A 17,628-nucleotide genomic window follows, 5' to 3' on the forward strand; every position below is an offset into this window, starting at 1 on the left:
AGAGAGAAACCAGAAATAATGTGGAACAATATAGAGAATTAAGGAGAAGAGCTAACAGACTGTGCAAGAGAAAGAAAAGAGTGTGGAATAAGAAGAAATTTCAAGAACTAGAAGAGCTAAAGGAACAGAGTGAAATAAGAAAGTTCTATCATGCCATAGGCAAAATGAAGAATATATTCCAACCAAAAACAATGGCCTGTTCCAGTAAAGATGGGAAAATGATAAGGGAGGAAGAACAGATAGTGGGAAGGTGGGCAGAGTATTTCAAAGATACACTAAGCACCAGCCTAGAAGATGAAGAGACAGCCGCACAGGAGGGAAGAGTGGAGCTGGAAGTAGACAATGAAACCAATGAGGCAAGAAAGCCAACACTACAAGAGGTCTCCCAGGCTGTGCACAAGTCAATAAACAATCGAGCCCCTGGGAAAGACAGCATAATTGCTGAATTAATAAAAACTGGTGGTGAGGCTGTAATAAAGGAACTGCACACATTAAATCAGATATATGGGAAGCAGAAACTATGCCAGATAATTGGAAAATTGGAATAATAGTCCCCATTTTTAAGAAAGGGGCAGAACAGCATGTGAAAACTATAGAGGTGTAACACTCCTAAGTACAGCTTATAAGATCTTCACAAGTATATTAAACGAAAGGATACAGAAGTGTGCAGAAGGCATACCTGGGGGAATATCAGTGTGGCTTTCGACCAGGCAGAGGAACAACTGATCAAATATTTGTGATAAGACAAATGCTGGAAAAGTTCTATGAATATGATATAGATCTGCATTTCCTATTCATCGATTTCAAACAAGCCTTTGACAGCATAAATCGGCAAGAACTATACAGAGTACTGAAAGAAGTTGGTATATGTGCTAAATTAATAAGATTAATCAGAATGACAAGAGACAAGAGCAAAAGTAAAAGTAAAGGTCCTTAGCAGAACAAGTGAAAACTTTGACTTTAATAAAGGTGTGAAGCAAGGGGATAGTCTCTCCGCTGTCCTATTCAATATAGCCCTGCGTAGTGTGGTAAATAAAATCAACAAAAGAGGCACCATATTTATGAAAACTAGCCAGATATGTGCATACGCTAATGACATTGCTATAGTAGGAAGATATACACTCCTAGAAACATACCGGGCAATGGAAACAGAAGCCTTAAAAATTGGCCTCATAGTAAATGAAAACAAAACAAAATATATGGAAATGTCACAATCTGAGGCCAGAAGAACCCCTAAAAACCTAAACATCAATGGGAAATGCTTCAATGGAGTGTCCTCTTTTAACTACTTGGGAGCCCTAATAACAAATGATAACAGTATTGGAAAGCCTATAAGGGAAAGAATACAAGCAGGAAACAGAGCTTACTTTGCAATTATGCAGCTTTTCAAAAATAGCCTTGTCACAAGAAAAACTAAACTGCTAATATATAATTCCCTAGTCCGCCCAGTTATCAAATACAGCTCAGAGGTATGGACGTTGACAGAACACGATAAAAATGCACTAAGAAGCATTGAGCGGAAAATACTACGCAAAATCTATGGGCCAATAAGGGAGGAAGAAGGCTGGACAATACGCTACAATGCTGAATTACAAGAGTTAATACAAGGCAGGGACATAGTAAGATTTGTCAAATCACACCGAATACGATGGCTAGGACACTTGGAGAGAATGGCAGAGGATAGAATTCCAAAGAAAATGATGAAAGGTGTGATCCATTCAGTTAAATGAAAAGGGAGGCCTAGAAGAAGATGGATCGACGAGGTAATAATGGATATCACCAATATGGGAGTCTGGGGGTGGAAAAGAGCAGCAAATAACCGAGAAGTGTGGAGGAAGATTGTTGAAGAAACCAAGGGCTGTAGCGCTACTGAAGAAGAAGAAGAACATATTTTCACTTTCAATGGCTGTATTTTCGTGAAGTAGAGCATTGTGCACATCACACTAATGAGCCATTTCATTTGACTTCATAGACATACCGGTATTCACTATTTCTAGAATGACTTTCTGGATACTTGAGTGATAATATTATGCACAACACATTTACAATTGCAGTAATCACTGATTTTTACGCATGTCATACATTTTTTGATCAATTTACTTTTATATTTATATGAAGATGCAGTTAAAAAAAAAGCACTGAAAAGGGTCTTAACATGCCTTAAAAGAACATAAAATTACTGCTAGGAATTACGTAAAACTGGAGAGACCGCAAATTCAGTAAACTTTTTGTAATACTATTTTTAGTCTTGTAACTTACAAATCAGAAGCCAGGTGTTTTCGATGAACTGTGATCACTGAGTGAAGTATACAGGAAAAATGTAAAACAAACGATTTTGTGTTAAGCTCGTATCATGCATGCTTCTTTGCTGCTTACACATGTCAAAGTATATAAATGTGTCGAAGTATGTAAATAAACTATGGTACCAGCTTCCTCAATCTTCACTCTGCCATCCTCAACAGAATTTTGGTATGGGAACATATTCGCACTTTTATGTGCTGAAAGAGAGTGGCAGAGAGACAGCAGCAGTAAAACGGAAAGAGAGATGGGTGGAGATAGCAGCAGTGGGAATAAAAGACAGAGGTGACAGCAGAAATGAAAAATACGGATGAATGGGGACTGTACATTAAGATTGGTGGTCTAGACCCTCCCAGACTGGCGCACTTACACATAGGTGTAGGTGAGGGCGCAATTTTGACCAAAATTTTAAACACTTTGATATAGTGGAAAACATAAGTTAGAGGCCCCAGAATTTTTGAGCTTCCGAGCTCTGGTGGAGACAGTGAAAGTGAGGAAGAAAGGCAAAAGGAGACGGTGTAAGTGAGAGAGGAGACAGTGGCAATGGAATATAGTGTAAATCTATTTGAGAAAAAAGAGACCGTGGGTGAGAGACATATATAGGTTGTGGCAGTGAGAGGGAGACGTTGAGTATGAAGGCTTAACTACACAGAGAGAGACTGCGCTAAAGGATTTAAAATGTTATGCGTTAAAAGAGCATGAATATATTTGCATCCCAGAATTTTTAGTAAGGAATGCGGAATAAGCATTGAGGTGAAAATACGTGTTTAATTCCACAGGTACGCATAAAACATCATCCGAAATTGCGCTAAATGCATTTTCTGAAAATTATTTTGAGCAGTTAGTTCATGAGCGACACGAATAGTAAACGGTTGTGAAAACACACTTGACCTCTTAGCAACAAATAATCCTGAGTTGATGCAGTTGTTGTTGTGGTCTTCAGTCCTGAGGCTGGTTTGATGCAGCACTCCATGCTACTCTATCTTGTGTAAGCTTCTTCATCTCCCAGTACCTACTGCAACCCACACCCTTCTGAATATGCTTAGTATATTCATCTCTTGGTTTGCCTCTATGATTTTTACCCTCCACGCTGCCCTCCAATACTAAATTGGTGATCCCTTGATGCCTCAGAACATGTCCTACCAACCGATCCCTTCATCTAGTCAAGTTGTGCCACAAATTTCTCTTCTCCCCAATTCTATTCAATACCTCCTCATTAGTTATGTGATCCACCCATCTAATCTTCAGCATTCTTCTGTAGCACAACATTTCGAAAGCTTCTATTCTCTTCTTGTCTAAACTATTTATCGTCCATGTTTCACTTGCTTATACCAGTTTTTCCATTCGTCTGTAAAGAATTCAAGTTAGTATTTTGCAGCCGTGACTTATTAAACTGATAGTTCAGTAATTTTCACATCTGTCAACACCTGCTTTCTTTGGGATTGGAATTATTATATTCTTCTTGAAGTCTGAGGGTACTTCGCCTGTCTCATACATTTTGCTTACCAGATGGTAGAGTTTTGTCAGGACTGGCTCTCCCAAGGCTGTCAGTAGTTCTAATGGAATATTGTCTACTCTCGGGGAGTTAGGTGATAACGAGCATCAAAATGGATACAGGGATTAGTGAACACAGGGTTGACATAGTAAAATTGAATATTGTAACCGACAAACCCTCCAAAAATAAACAAAAAGTATACCTATTTAAAAAAGCAGATAAAAATTCACTTGACACCTTCCTGAGAGACAATCTCCACTCCTTCCAAATTAACGATATAAGTCTAGACCAGATGTTGCTTGAATTAAAGAAATAGTATTGGCAGCAATTGAGGAGAGATTAATGCCAAATAAGTAAACAAACAATGGAGCTGATCCTCCTTTGCACATAAAACGGGTCAGAACACTGTTGCAGAAACAATGAAACAAATGTGCCAAAATTAAACAGATTCAGAATCCTCAAGATTGGCGATCTTTTACAGAAGCTCGAAATTTAGTGCGGACTTCAATGCAAGATGCTTATAATAGTCTCCACAACAAAACTTTGTCTCAAAACCTGGCAGAAAATCCAAAGAGATTCTGGTTGTATGTGAAGTTCTTTAGCGGCAAGAAACAATCAATGCCTGCTCTGCACGATAGCAATGGAGATACTATTGAAGACAGTGCTGCCAAAGCAGAGCTGCTAAACACAGCCTTCCAAAATGCCTTCACAAAAGAAGATGAAATAAATATACCAGAATTCTAATCTAGAACAGCTGCCAACATGAGTAACGTAGTAGTAAATATCCTTGGAGTAACAAAGCAACTTAAATCACTTAATAAAAGCAAGTCTTCTGGTCCAGACTGTATACCAATTAGGTTCCTTTCAGAATATGCTGATGCAATAGCTTCGTACTTAACAATCATATACAACTGTACAACTGTCCTCTCGACAAAAGATCCATACTGGATAGTTGCACAGGTCACACCAATGTTCAAGAAAGGTAGCAGGAGTAATCCACTAAGTTACAGGCCCATATCATTAACATTGATATGCAGCAGTATTTTGGAACATATATTGTGTTCGATCATCATGAATTTCCTTGAAGGAAATGGTCTATTGACACACAGTCAACATGGATTTAGGAAACATCATTCTTGTGAAACCCAACTAGCTCGCTACTGGGAGAAAGTGTTGAGTGCTATTTACAAGGGATTTCAGATTGATTTCCAGAAGGCTTTTGACACTGTACCACACAAGCAGCTTGTAGTGAAACTGCGTGCTTATGGAATATCGTCTCAGTTATGTGATTGGATTGGTGACTTCCTGTCAGAGAGGTCACAGTTCATAGTAATTGACGGAAAGTCATTGAGTAAAATAGAAGTGATTTCCGGTGTTCCCCAAGGTAGTGTTATAGACCCTTTGCTATTCCTTATCTATATAAACGATTTAGGAGACAATTTGAGCAGCCGTCTTAGGTTATTTGCAGATGAGGCTGTCGTTTATTGACTAATAAAGTTGTCAGAAGATCAAAACAAATTTCAAAACAATTTAGAAAAGATGTCTGTATGTTGCAAAAATTGGCAATTGACCCTAAATAATGGAAAGTGTGAGATCATGCACATGAGTGCTAAAAGGAATTCGTTAAACTTTGGTTACACGATAAATCAGTCAAATGAAAAGGCTGTAAATTCAACTAAATACCTAGGAATAAATATTACAAACAACTTAAATTGGAAGGAATACATAGAAAATGTTGTGGATAAGGCTAACCAAAGACTGCATTTTATTACCAGGACACATAGAAAATGTAACAGATCTACTAAGGAGACTGCCTACACTACGCTTGTCCATCCTCTTTTAGAATACTATTGTGTGGTGTGGGATCCTTACCAGACGGAGTGAATCGTAAAAGTTCAAAGAAGGGCAGCACATTTTGTATTATTGCAAAATAGGGAGGGAGAGTGTCACTGAAATGATACAGGATTTGGGATGGGCATCATTACAAAAAAGGAGTTTTTCGCTACGGCGGAATGTTCTCATGAAATTCTAATCACCAACTCTCTCCTCCGAATGCAAAAATATTTTGTTGACATTGACCTACATAGGGAGAAACGATCACCATGATAAAATAAGGGAAATCAGAACTTGTACGGAAAGTTACAGGTGTTCGTTCTTTCCACGCGCTATACGAGATTAGAGTAATAGAGAATTGTGAAGGTGGTTCGATGAACCCTCTGCCAGGCACTTAAATGTGATTTGCAGAGTATCCAAGTAGATGTAGATGTAGAGGCAGCTGGTTCCACACGTTTTCGCTTAGATTTCTAAAGAGGAACATATTAGCTTTGTTTGTGCTCCCACAATCAAATGCCACTATCATACAACAGAAAATTTGTCATTACTGTAACGGCCCATACGTAAATGTTGCTTTGCGGTCATTCCACATCACATGGCCCAGTCTTGAAAATCATCACCACCTGACCATCTGCAATTTTAATGAAATTTTACAGAGATGTTCCCTATAGAGCACATTCAAGTTATGCAAGATTGTACAAAATAATCAAGGTTTTAAGAGGCATTCAGTAGATGGCTGCAAAAGGTAATGTTAGTTCTCTGACAGTTTTGGCTGAATTTAACATGCATTAAAATTGAAACTAATAGTAATCCAAAATAGATACTTGGATCAGATGCACAAGTTTGATGCTATTCACAAAAATTCCAAGGTTGTGTCATCCACCATTTTCATGTTACAAGAGGTCAAAGTTAAGAGAACCAATTTGAGAATTTTTCAACAATTTGTGCTACAATAAGCTTTGAACAAACTGCTTATACTATAATATTTCCACAAAGATATTGCCCATTATTAACTGTACTGAGCTACAACAGTTATTTGTGAGTACTGTATAACTTATTAACATACAAAAATGACATCAAAAACCTTTGCACTAACTTTATGCGTGAATTGACATCATATTGCTGTTTATTACTGTCTGTTTTTGTCAGTAGTTAGAGAAGATGGTTTTATACTGAGAAAGGTTTTGTTTGTTTTGGTGCTGCTCTGGATAAGGTGTAAAAAATGAGTTTGAAAGTAATACTATCAAAAATTTGCATGTTGTTGTTATATTTTATGTTTGATAGATTTTTGTTATTTTTAGGTGGTGTAATTATGTATATGTGCCCATATTTTTACTTCTGTCTGTATCTGATCATAACTAGTAAAATGATAATGGTTAGTGGCTGCCATCAACAATTAATACAAAGCACATCTTAGCTAGTGTGTCTTGTATCTGGAAACAAGTATGCATAGATGTGGCTAATTCTTGAAAAAGTGCATTTGTAATGATCTATAGGTGAGTGGTGGTCTGAACTTTCTGAATTATGACTAAGATACCAGTCATTTTTGCATTCAAGGACATAGTTGTGAAGCCTTCAATAAAAATAGTGTGCGTGGGGCGGGGTGGGGTAGGGGGAGGGGGGGAGGGATCAGCTACATGTTGTACCATAAGCACCTATAATTAAAATTATTTATTACATGACAAATAGAACCATATGATGGCCTGGACTTACTGTGTTGCACAACGGATCATTTGGGCAGTTCAGGATAGCCATCTGGCCTTTCTTTTTAGTAACTGTAAAGAAAGGACTCGATTCAGATAATGATACTGAATGAATTATAACCTGATCCATAAGACTGCCCTGTAACTATACTCTAGTTATGACTTTTAAACAGATCAGTTGATGTGCTTCTATCACCAATCCTTCCTTCTATCATGAATCCTTTCTTTTAAGACTGTTTGAATTCTTTCAAAAACAAAGCTGCAATACCTTTGGAGGGAGGGGGGGATTACATGCTCTGGGAAAGCAAGAACAGGTGAATAAAGAAAGCTAACAAGATGCAGAGTCTTACTAGGCCAAGTACTGTGCTCTATATGCCAAAATGAGTTCCACATGAAACTTGCTGCCAAAATGAGTTTCACAAGAAACTTTCTGCTCTGTTATTTTCCTTAAAGGCTTCAGGTGTGGAAGGTGATGGACAAATGGAAACTATTGAGAGGGTCAACTCATGTTTGTCAAGTCTTGGTCATTCTTTTCTGAAATGTTAAAAACTCTCAAATGAAGGTTCACAAGGCTACATAAAGCTTTGGTTTTGTCAAGTACAAATTTAAATGTATTGTCAGGTTGCCATTTCTGATGAGCTTAAGCCAGATATAATACAGAAAATGTGAAATGATCAACAGTGTTGAAGCTGTGTTATGATAAGAAAGAGAGAGAGAGAGAGAGAGAGAGAGAGAGAGAGCAATGAGTTTTTACAAATGGTAAAATTTGCAAATGTTGACACTTGCTCTAAAACGTGGTTGAATGGTCAAAAAAACTGAGAAAGTATAAACAGTTGGTAGTTCCATTAGTAATGCCTGGCAAGAAGAAGGGAAAAGTCCTTTCTGATGACATAAAAATCAGTGTTTTAGTTTTCATGTAGGACAATGAATTTGTCCAGAATGAAAATGCAGTAAGTGGATCATTACTTTTTTTTAAATCAAAAAGCTATACTTCATAGTCTGATTAAATAATATAGCTACTAAAACAAGGTTATTGTGATTGTTATAGAAAATGTACTTGTTGAAATGATGGTTTGCAAATGTTTGACAGTAGGATTTTCAAGCTCATTCTTTAATGTAATCTAGAGTGTCTCCAAAACAAACTGACCTTTCAATACCCATTCTTTCTAATGAAACAAAAATAGTGAAAATGTGAGGTGCTTATGATCAGTAATGATATCAAAATGGGCACAAATTTCATGCAAAAATATTTGATGGATGTTTATAACAATTTCTATATGTTTATAACAATTTCTAGAATACTGACAAATAACTTTTGTAGTTCAGTAGAACTGACAGCATGTAACTTCTCTGCTAAAGGGCATTCCTCTGACTTTATTTGCCCAAACATTATTGCAATTACAAAATGACATAAAAATTGTTGCAATTGATTTTTTCTCAACTTTTGCCACATGTAGAATGAAAATTGAGAGTGATACAGCCTTGAAACTTTAGGAGTGTGAAGAGCACAAAAATCTGTGAATCTGATCCAAATATATCCTTTTGACCACTAAGACTTTCATCTTTCAACCATCTTAAATTTTGTCAAAACTGTCAAGAGCTCACATAACATTTTGCATCCCTTCACTGAAGCTCTCATTAAACCACAAATGGTTTTGTTTTTTGAGTTCAATTTTGCACAGCTTTATTTTATTCTGTAAGGAACATCTGAACAAAATTTCATTCAGTTTGGAGATTGTTAGATGGGTACCAATGGTCCACATTGTGTAATGAACTATAGGTTATTTACTGCACTTACAGTGATATGTATGCAATACTGATATTGTTTTTTTACTTGTTCAAAGGTGTGTGGGATGGTTCATTGGAAAAACAAAGATGCAGATTGTGTCAGTGCGAGAGGTGACCCCTGCAGAAAGATCCAGTATACAAAGACTTGGATTTATATCTCAAAGAGCAGCTCAGGATATATTTGATAATTACAACAAGAATGTTCAGAAGTGAAACTCTCAGTTGGACCCTGTCAATGCTAAGTTCTTAAAGTGTATCTTTTGTAATTGTACGTTCTGCTAGTCAAACATTTTGCTTCCTCACTGCCTTAGTGTCGTTAACATTACATGTTCAAGCAGAATTAGTATGCATTCAAGCATAATTAGTATGCTTCATCAAGGTCATATTTTAAATGAAAAATAATCTCTTTGCACTTTCAAAAGTGTGACATATATTACAAATTGTTAAAAATTGATCACTTTTCCATAAAATAGTTATGGATTTATTCATTTCATCTTTATCCAAAATGTATCACCAATAAAAATGAAATTTCTTAACACTAGATGATTTTTTGCGAAAATGTTTGCCATGTTGCTCCTATATAAAGAAAATGGATCTGTGTCTTTGGGATGTGGAACACAGTCATCTTTGGCCAAATAAGAGGGAAGACTGCTTGTAACATAATGATGTACATTATTGTGTTGTATCAGGCATTGTTGTGGTGTGTCAGGCATACAGATGAATGACATATTATTGACTGAGTCTATCTGGATTATCAAAACTGATGTGTAAGAGTTTCTGGTAGGAACTTAATCCTAACGGTACCAATGGGGTGAGGGAGTGAAGGAGGGACTTTATGCCCACCTTTTGTAAATATTGCAATATAATTATGTACTTCATATTTATAAAGTATGAAGAAAACATTTGTTTTGAGTTATATGAGGTGCGACAATAAAGCAATGAGACTGCAGGCATGCATAGGCACAATATCTTTGACCTTGGTCTATAAGGTGCTTCTAGTCCAAGAAGCACATCGATGCAACTGCTCAGTCGTGATCGTGCTGTAATAGGTTAACACGTGTTTGTGTCTCTCTCACGGGAATGGAACTGCATAATATTGCGCAATGGTATGCCATTCATTTCTTTTTGCGTTAAATTGGGTGAAAACGCGACGACAACTTATGGTAAGCTTCAGAAGACTTTTGGAGAGAAGGTTATGTCAAGAGCTCAAGTTTTTTGTTGGCATAAAATGTTTAGTGAAGGCAGAGCTAATGTTGAAGATGAAGACCACAGTGGATGACCATCAACCTCACAGACAGGTGTCAACTTGGCCAGGGAATTGTTCATAAAGAGTGGGTGCCCCCTGACAAACAGTTAACCAATATTACTACAAAGAAAATTTAGAAAGACTTTGTAAAAGAGTTCTTCGTGTCTGTGCCTACATTGCTGATAATTGGATTCTGCATCATGATAATGTGCCACCCCATACTGTTCTGTTAATACAGCAATTTTTAACCTCAAAGCAAATTTCAATATTACCACAGCCACCTTATTCACCAGATATCGCTCCGTGCGACTTTCTATTGCAAAGAGTCAAAACAGTGTTCAAGGGACACCATTTTCAAACAACACAAGATGTCCAAAAAGCTGTGATGAGGGTCTTGGAGGATATTACAGAAGATGAATTACAGAAATGTTACCATTAGTGGGAGAAGTGCTGGAAAAAGTGTGTGCAATCAGAAGGGAACTACTTTGAAGGAGACAACACTAAACTTGACTAGAACAATAAGCAACTTTTTTTCACATCAGTCTCATTAATTTAGTGTTGCACCTTGTATATAATCAAAAAATTGAAATCTAAGTGATTTGTAGTTGTAGAAATGACTTTTCATAATGAATATCGTATTCACTATTTTCAGCTTATGGATCCTTCGTACACATCAGTAAATCTTTAAAAAGTATGTCGTTAATAGCAGGGAAAAACAATTATATTGGTAGTATACATTATGAAGAAGGATTTGGTGCTGCTAGAGTTAGTGTTGAAAAACATGAAGAAGGAAACACTTATCATCCACAAAGAAAGCAAAAATCTGTTGTGGTGAACTAAGGTTATATTTTTTTAGCAAGAATGGAACATGACACCCTTAAGTGAATGATACACTTTAATACTGTTGCATGGAACACACATCAGTGATGCACACAAAGCCAAAGCATAAACAGAAAGCAAATAATACACACTTGTAGAGCAGAGAGGCTTCGCAGAACACAAAAATGGGTGCCACAGTAGGAGAGAACTACAAACACAGCAGAGTTCGATTTATTTCCTTCAATACAATGCTGCTAATATAAAGGTAATCAGAAATGAGGCCTTATCTCAGTTGGACAGTAGTGAAGGAGGAAACAGCCCAAGACCTCCTTCAATTAACCACCACTGTATTTACATCAAATGATTGAAGGAAGTCATGAAAACCTCCATCAGGATGTTACAACAGAGATTAAGCTCCCCTCCCCTCCAAGAGACTCCACTATTTTAACCATAGCAGCATGTGACTAAGTATTGTCTCCACAGCTGAATTATTTTAACCTCTAGTTCTGGCAAGCCAGGTGAGTTCCAGATTGTGCTGGCTTGTGTGCCTGCAGTATGATAAACATAAAGCCACTTTTTTTCCTCCCTGCTTTGTTCAGGTTTTAGAAACTGTTGCACATACTGTATCTGAATGTTTCTCATGCAAAGTTACGAAGACAGTATCATGTTACTGTTTCTACATCATTTCCAAAGCATCCACTATTATTGTGACAATATTCTCTCACAGTGTCAGCTGCTGCTTAATTTGTAGCACATAAATAAAACTAATAATATTGAAAAGTTCACTGCATTTTGAGCCGCCTCTCTTGAACTGAAAACTTGTGACTGGAATACTTTTTTAAAAAAGTTTTTTTGCTGCTTTTATTTTTTATTGCAATTTTGACATTTGTGACATTTTCAAGGATAAGATTTATATTCAGACACAGAAATAGGTTAAAAACAATGTTACTGAAGGACTATGTTACTATTGATGATAAAGTAGTAGGTAGTCATTGGTTGTTATGAATGAAATCAGTAGATTTGTAACAATATTGTGAAAAGGAAAATTGCTTCTCATGATATAGCAGAGATGCTGAGTTGCAGATAGGCACAATGAAAAGACTGTCAAAATTAGACGACAAACACACACATACACACTCGCACAAATGCAACTCACTCACACACACACACAACTGCAGTCTCGGGCAACTGAGGCCACACTGCGAGCAACAGCACCAGTGCATGATGGGACTGGCAACTGGGTGGTGGTAAGGAGGAGGCTGAGGCCGGGAGGGGGAGGGATAGTAGGGTAGGGGTGGCGGCCAGTGACATTCTGTTGGACTGTGCACAGGGACGAGGTGGAAACAGGGTGGGGCAGCTATGTGCACTCGGGAGGTTAGCAGGGGGTAGCAGAGAGGGGGGGAGGGGGGAATAGCAGAAAAGGACAGAACTAAAATGACTGGGTGTGATGGAGGAATGAAGGCTGTGTAGTGCTGGAATGGGAACAGAGAAGGGGAGAGGACAATGACTAACGAAGGTTTAGGCCAGGAGGCTTACATGAACGTAGGAAAGTTCCCACCTGTGCAGTTCAGAAAAGCTGGTGTTGGTGGGAAGTATCCATATGGCACAGGCTGTGAAGCAGTCATTTAAATGAAGGATACCATGTTTGGCAGCGTGTTCAGCAACAGGGTGGTCCACTTGTTTCTTGGCCACAGTTTGTCAGTGGTCATTCATGTGGACAGACAGCTTGTTGGTTGTCATGCCCACATAGAATGCAGCACAGTGGTTGCAGCTTAGCTTGTAGACCACATGACTGGTTTTACAGATAGCCCTGCCTTTGATTGGATAGGTGATGTTTGTGATCAGACTGGAGTAGGGTGGTGGTGGGAGGATGTATAATACTGGTCTTGCATCTAGGTCTATTACAGGGGTATGAGCCGTGAGGTATGGGGTTGGGAGCATGTAGAAGGTGGGAGTGCGGAGGGTGGTAGGAGTGAACAGAGAGATGGACTCTGGGGAGAGGTTCTGGGATGAGCCTAACGATTAGAGATGTGACTGGATATCCTGCTGGATTTCTGGAATGTGTCTGTCTATTTGTTGTGTCTATCTGAGATTCAGCATCTCCTCTATATGGTGAGTAGCAACTTTCGTTGTTGCATTCCATCCTGGATTTTCCATTGCTTGATCAATAGATGTGCTATTAGTGTGCACATGGAAGGAATATTTCAGCTTTCTAAATCACACATGTATTCCAGTTACAAGTTTTCAATTCAAGAGAGGCAGCTCGAAATGTAGTGAACTTTTTATGTCATTAGATATATTTATGTACCACACATCAAGCAGCAGCTAACACTGTAAGGGAATATTATCAAAATAACAATGGATGCATTGGAAATGATGTTGAAACAGTAACAAAAGCTTTGGTTGACAAGTTTGATTGTGAAGTAACAATTCATTAAGGCAGTATTATATCACAAATAGGTAAATTAGTAACTACTATGAGCTATCAGTTGAAGGTTTCACATTTATTTGTGTTTTTTTCGTAAAAAGAAAGAAATTCATGGGTGTGAATTTTGTACGAAATTTTGTTTACATTATCGTAAACTCTAAGTTACATTATTATTTCAATAAAGTACAGTTTTTCTTGTTAGTATATTCTTACATGCTATCCATCTGATTGTCTAGTAAGTAGCCAAAGCAAAAAGTTGAAATAGTGTAGGCTCAGTTCTCTGTTTACTTTAATTTCATCACATAAACAATACAGATTTAATCTTTTCTATTTCTCCAGTTCTTTTGAATTAGTATCCAAAGTTTAGGCCTAAATTTTCTAAGAAATATAGTATATTAATTGAGTAGTCGAGGAAGTTGTTCTTGTTTACTTTAGACTAAAACTAAAATTTGTTTGCCATGAGTGAGAAGTGTATAACTTGCCGTAGGATTCTTAGTTATGGTGTGTCTTGTGAGGGCTCTTGCAATTTCTTTCATGTGAGTGACTGTTACGGCGTGAGAATTGGGGAAATAAACAAGGCTCATTGGTTGTGTAGGATTAGCTGTAGAGATAGGAAAATAGTGGAACATGAGGAGAAGATTGCTGCCTTTCAGATGGAACTAGATAAGGTGAAACAAGATCTGGAAAGGTTAAGGTGGAGAAGGAAAAAGAGAGGTTGAAAGTGACAACAAGTTATAGAAGAAATAGGAATAGGATTTTTTCAGAGAGTGTTGTTGTCAATGTGGAAAACACGTTTGATCTGTTGTCACCACTGGAAAGTGATGAGTCACAAGTAGATGCAGGAGTAGACAGAACACAAAAAACTTTCAAAAAGAGTTTGAGAAGTAAGAACTCAGAAAAAGTTGTGAATAAGAGGAAAGTTTTGTTGTTAGAACATGCACATGGTAGAGGTGTTGGCCAACTGTTGCAGGATGAACTAGCGACAGGTTGCCAGGTCACAAGTTTTTTTAAACCTAGTGCAATTCTGGATCAGGTGATAGAGGATGTATATTCACTTTGCAAAGACTCCACAAAGGAAGACTCCATGGTAGTAATGGGTGGGGTGGGCAGCAGCATAGACAGGGGCCCTAATTATTCAATTGAGGGTGACCTTGTACAGATAGCTTTAGCTATGTGACTACTGGTATAGATATGTTAAATGTTACAGGATTCAAGTTATCTTCTTACTTCTATAGAGAAAATATGGAGAAAGGAGGAGTTTCCACATTTTTCAGAAAGTGTTTTGATTTCAAGAATACTGATATTAATAAATTTTGCTCAGAGAAGCACTTAGAAGCTTGTGCAACAGAATCAGTATTTCATAATAAGTCCTTTATAGTACTAAGTATATATACAGCACCTTCATGAAACTTTAACCCCTTCATTAAAAATTTGGAAGCTCTGTTGGCCCATCTCACAGTAAGAAAACCATTAAAAACTTGGTTTCAGGTAAAGCACAGTTTAAACAGAGTTTGAAAGATTTTCCATAGGCAACTCCTTCTACTCTGTAGATGAATATATTAACAGGGACTGTCAGACCAGCTTAAGTAAAATGTCTGTTAGATTTCAGTTTTGACAGTACTGGTCACAACCGTCCAGATAAGATATTTTGTGTATGATAAATTTATTAAAAGTGCATAACTGTGTTTCATTCTGACAGTGTATTAATTCCGTAACTATCAGCAATTCCAGTTTACTGTAATGTATTCACAAATTTTGTCAATCCCCTGATAAATGATCAGGGTAGTGAGTATTATATTCAAATGTTTTATGTTATACTTTCTAACATGTTCCACACCCACAGAATCATCTTGTTTTTGCGCCTATGGAACGAAAACTGAGTCTAATCTAATCGGAACTGCATAGATATATGTGTGTGTGTGTGTGTGGGGGGGGGGGGGATGAGTTGGTGGGTGGTCAGTCACAGTGAATCAGTTCTTCTGTTCTTCTTTGTCCCACAAACAGAAAAAAATATTGAAAGCTCAAGCATTCCATTTAAAAGGTTGCATAAACAACATTGAAATTAACATGCATTATGTATTACATGTACCTTCAACATGCAAATTACTCAAGAGGATCCAAGTAAACATGTGGTTTAATGTTACCCATGAATCTTACAAAATTTTACTTTTTCAAACATAGGTAAAGCTTAGTAGAATTGGTAACTGAAGAACGACAGTAATTATTTACAAAAGTATGGAAAGATTGGTAGAAGGTGACCTTGGGGGAGATCATTTTGAAATGTAGCTTTATAACCATTACATGGATTGCAGCCTTAGAAAGGATCTCAAGTAACTGGGAAAAATGTCACCAATTTGTCTGAAGTTACAGCTTTTGAGTATTTTTTGCACACTTGCACCACCACAACCACCATCACCAGTGCCTTCAGCTCCATTCCTGAGTGTTTACAGCTTTTTGTTTGTATTTAGTTTGATTAGTATCCAAATGGAGAAAGGTAGATGCTGCCTATAGCAAAGTTAAAGAGATCTATTGAAAAAACAGAAGCATCTGTGTGAAATTAAGAGTTCAGAGGACAAACTTGGAAACAACTTTATAGAAACAGAAGAGGGAAGATGAATGGGAGATATACTATTGCAAAAATTTGACAACAGAGCACTGAGAGATTTTTGAAACAAGGCCCTGGGAATAGATGACATTCCCTCAGAATTATTGAGAGTCTTGGGAGAATTAGCCATGACGAAACTACAATATTTACCCAACTCCAAGATGAGATTCTTCCCAAATTTGTCATTAGAAAAATACAGGGCCGTCTTACATTCACAAATTAAATTATTGCTGTTGACGTCAACATTTTTACATTGTGTAGTAGATTAATAGATTTTGCTGACAAAGCTTCAGCATTTGAGATCACACACAGATTTATTTTGAAGAATTCCAAAGGGTTGGAGGAGGAACAGTGACACCAACATAGCTCAGCACTTGGGGAGAGAAGTGGTGAGTGGGCAGCAAATTTTGTCCTACTGCCAACCATGGGAATGTATACCACACACTTTAGCTTTTTATGAACATTCCCCACATTTAAACTGCAGTTTGCATGACTGTTTATAGTGGGAATTGAATTCACTTTAAAATTGGACAAACACTAAACAATGGTACACATTTCTGCAGGAAATGGTGAATGTCTAGACCAGGCCAGTGGCGTACTTTTGCAGCAGTGTTGTCAGTGCTCACTGTAAGGTGTGATGGGAATGAAAGAAGGTGCATCAGCTATTGGTTCTGTGGAGCCTTTCAGAGAGCAGCAGGCAGGTGACATGTTTGCCTACAATGTAAATCTGTAGCAGTACTATTTTTACTGATTCAGTTGTCTTCAGGCCAATGTCTCAGGGTGTAGCAGTGGCGGAGAACCTGCTGCATTGCATGAGACATCTCAGGTGTCACTTATTTTGTCCATGGGCACTGCTGTCGAGGCACCTCCCAGTGTACAAGACACAGTGGATCTGCCCTCACAGCAGGATGATTGGTCGGTGGTAACATTTTCATGTCACTCAGAGTGGAGGGCCAACGTGGAGGCTGGCCTGACTCATTCACCCTGTGAGTGGACAGGTGTCTGTTCCTTAGCAGGGTCCAAGCAGACACATGGGAGGGAGGGTTTACTAGTTATTGGGAGCTCCAATGTTAGGTGCATTGTGGAGACCCTTAGGCAGATAGCATTCAGGGTTGGAAAGAAAGCCGATGTGCTCTTGATATATCTGCCAGAGGGCCTCATCCGAGATATGGGTAAGGCCTTACCTGCATCTATGGAGTACACTCAGTGCAGGGTGCAGTCTGCAAGCTGTGGCTCACATCAGCACCAACAACGCCTTTCGCTTGGGTTTTGAGACCATCCTCAGTTCATACAGGCAGTGAAGGCTTGTGTGTGGGATACAAGCACAGCTCACAATCTGCAACATTGTTCCCAGATTCAACTGGGGTCCTTTGACTTCTCTTGATAGGTCAGGGGTGCACTACACAAAGGAAA

At 38.0% G+C, this 17,628-nt stretch overlaps 1 protein-coding gene across 1 annotated transcript in view; it reads left to right on the plus strand.

The window, feature by feature from the left end:
• The window catches only part of LOC126198320 (spermatogenesis-associated protein 22), a 136,481-nt gene extending 127,034 nt beyond the window's left edge, over positions 1 to 9,447 (plus strand). Inside the window, exon 6 of the mRNA XM_049934711.1 lies at positions 9,174 to 9,447. Coding sequence (XP_049790668.1) covers positions 9,174 to 9,330 — 157 coding nt within the window. The 3' untranslated portion in view covers positions 9,331 to 9,447. The remainder of the gene's footprint in view (positions 1 to 9,173) is intronic.
• Positions 9,448 to 17,628: the final 8,181 nt, after the last annotated feature.

This window comes from Schistocerca nitens, chromosome 1 (assembly GCF_023898315.1).
Source record: "Schistocerca nitens isolate TAMUIC-IGC-003100 chromosome 1, iqSchNite1.1, whole genome shotgun sequence".
Classification (NCBI taxonomy): Eukaryota; Metazoa; Arthropoda; class Insecta; order Orthoptera; family Acrididae; genus Schistocerca; species Schistocerca nitens.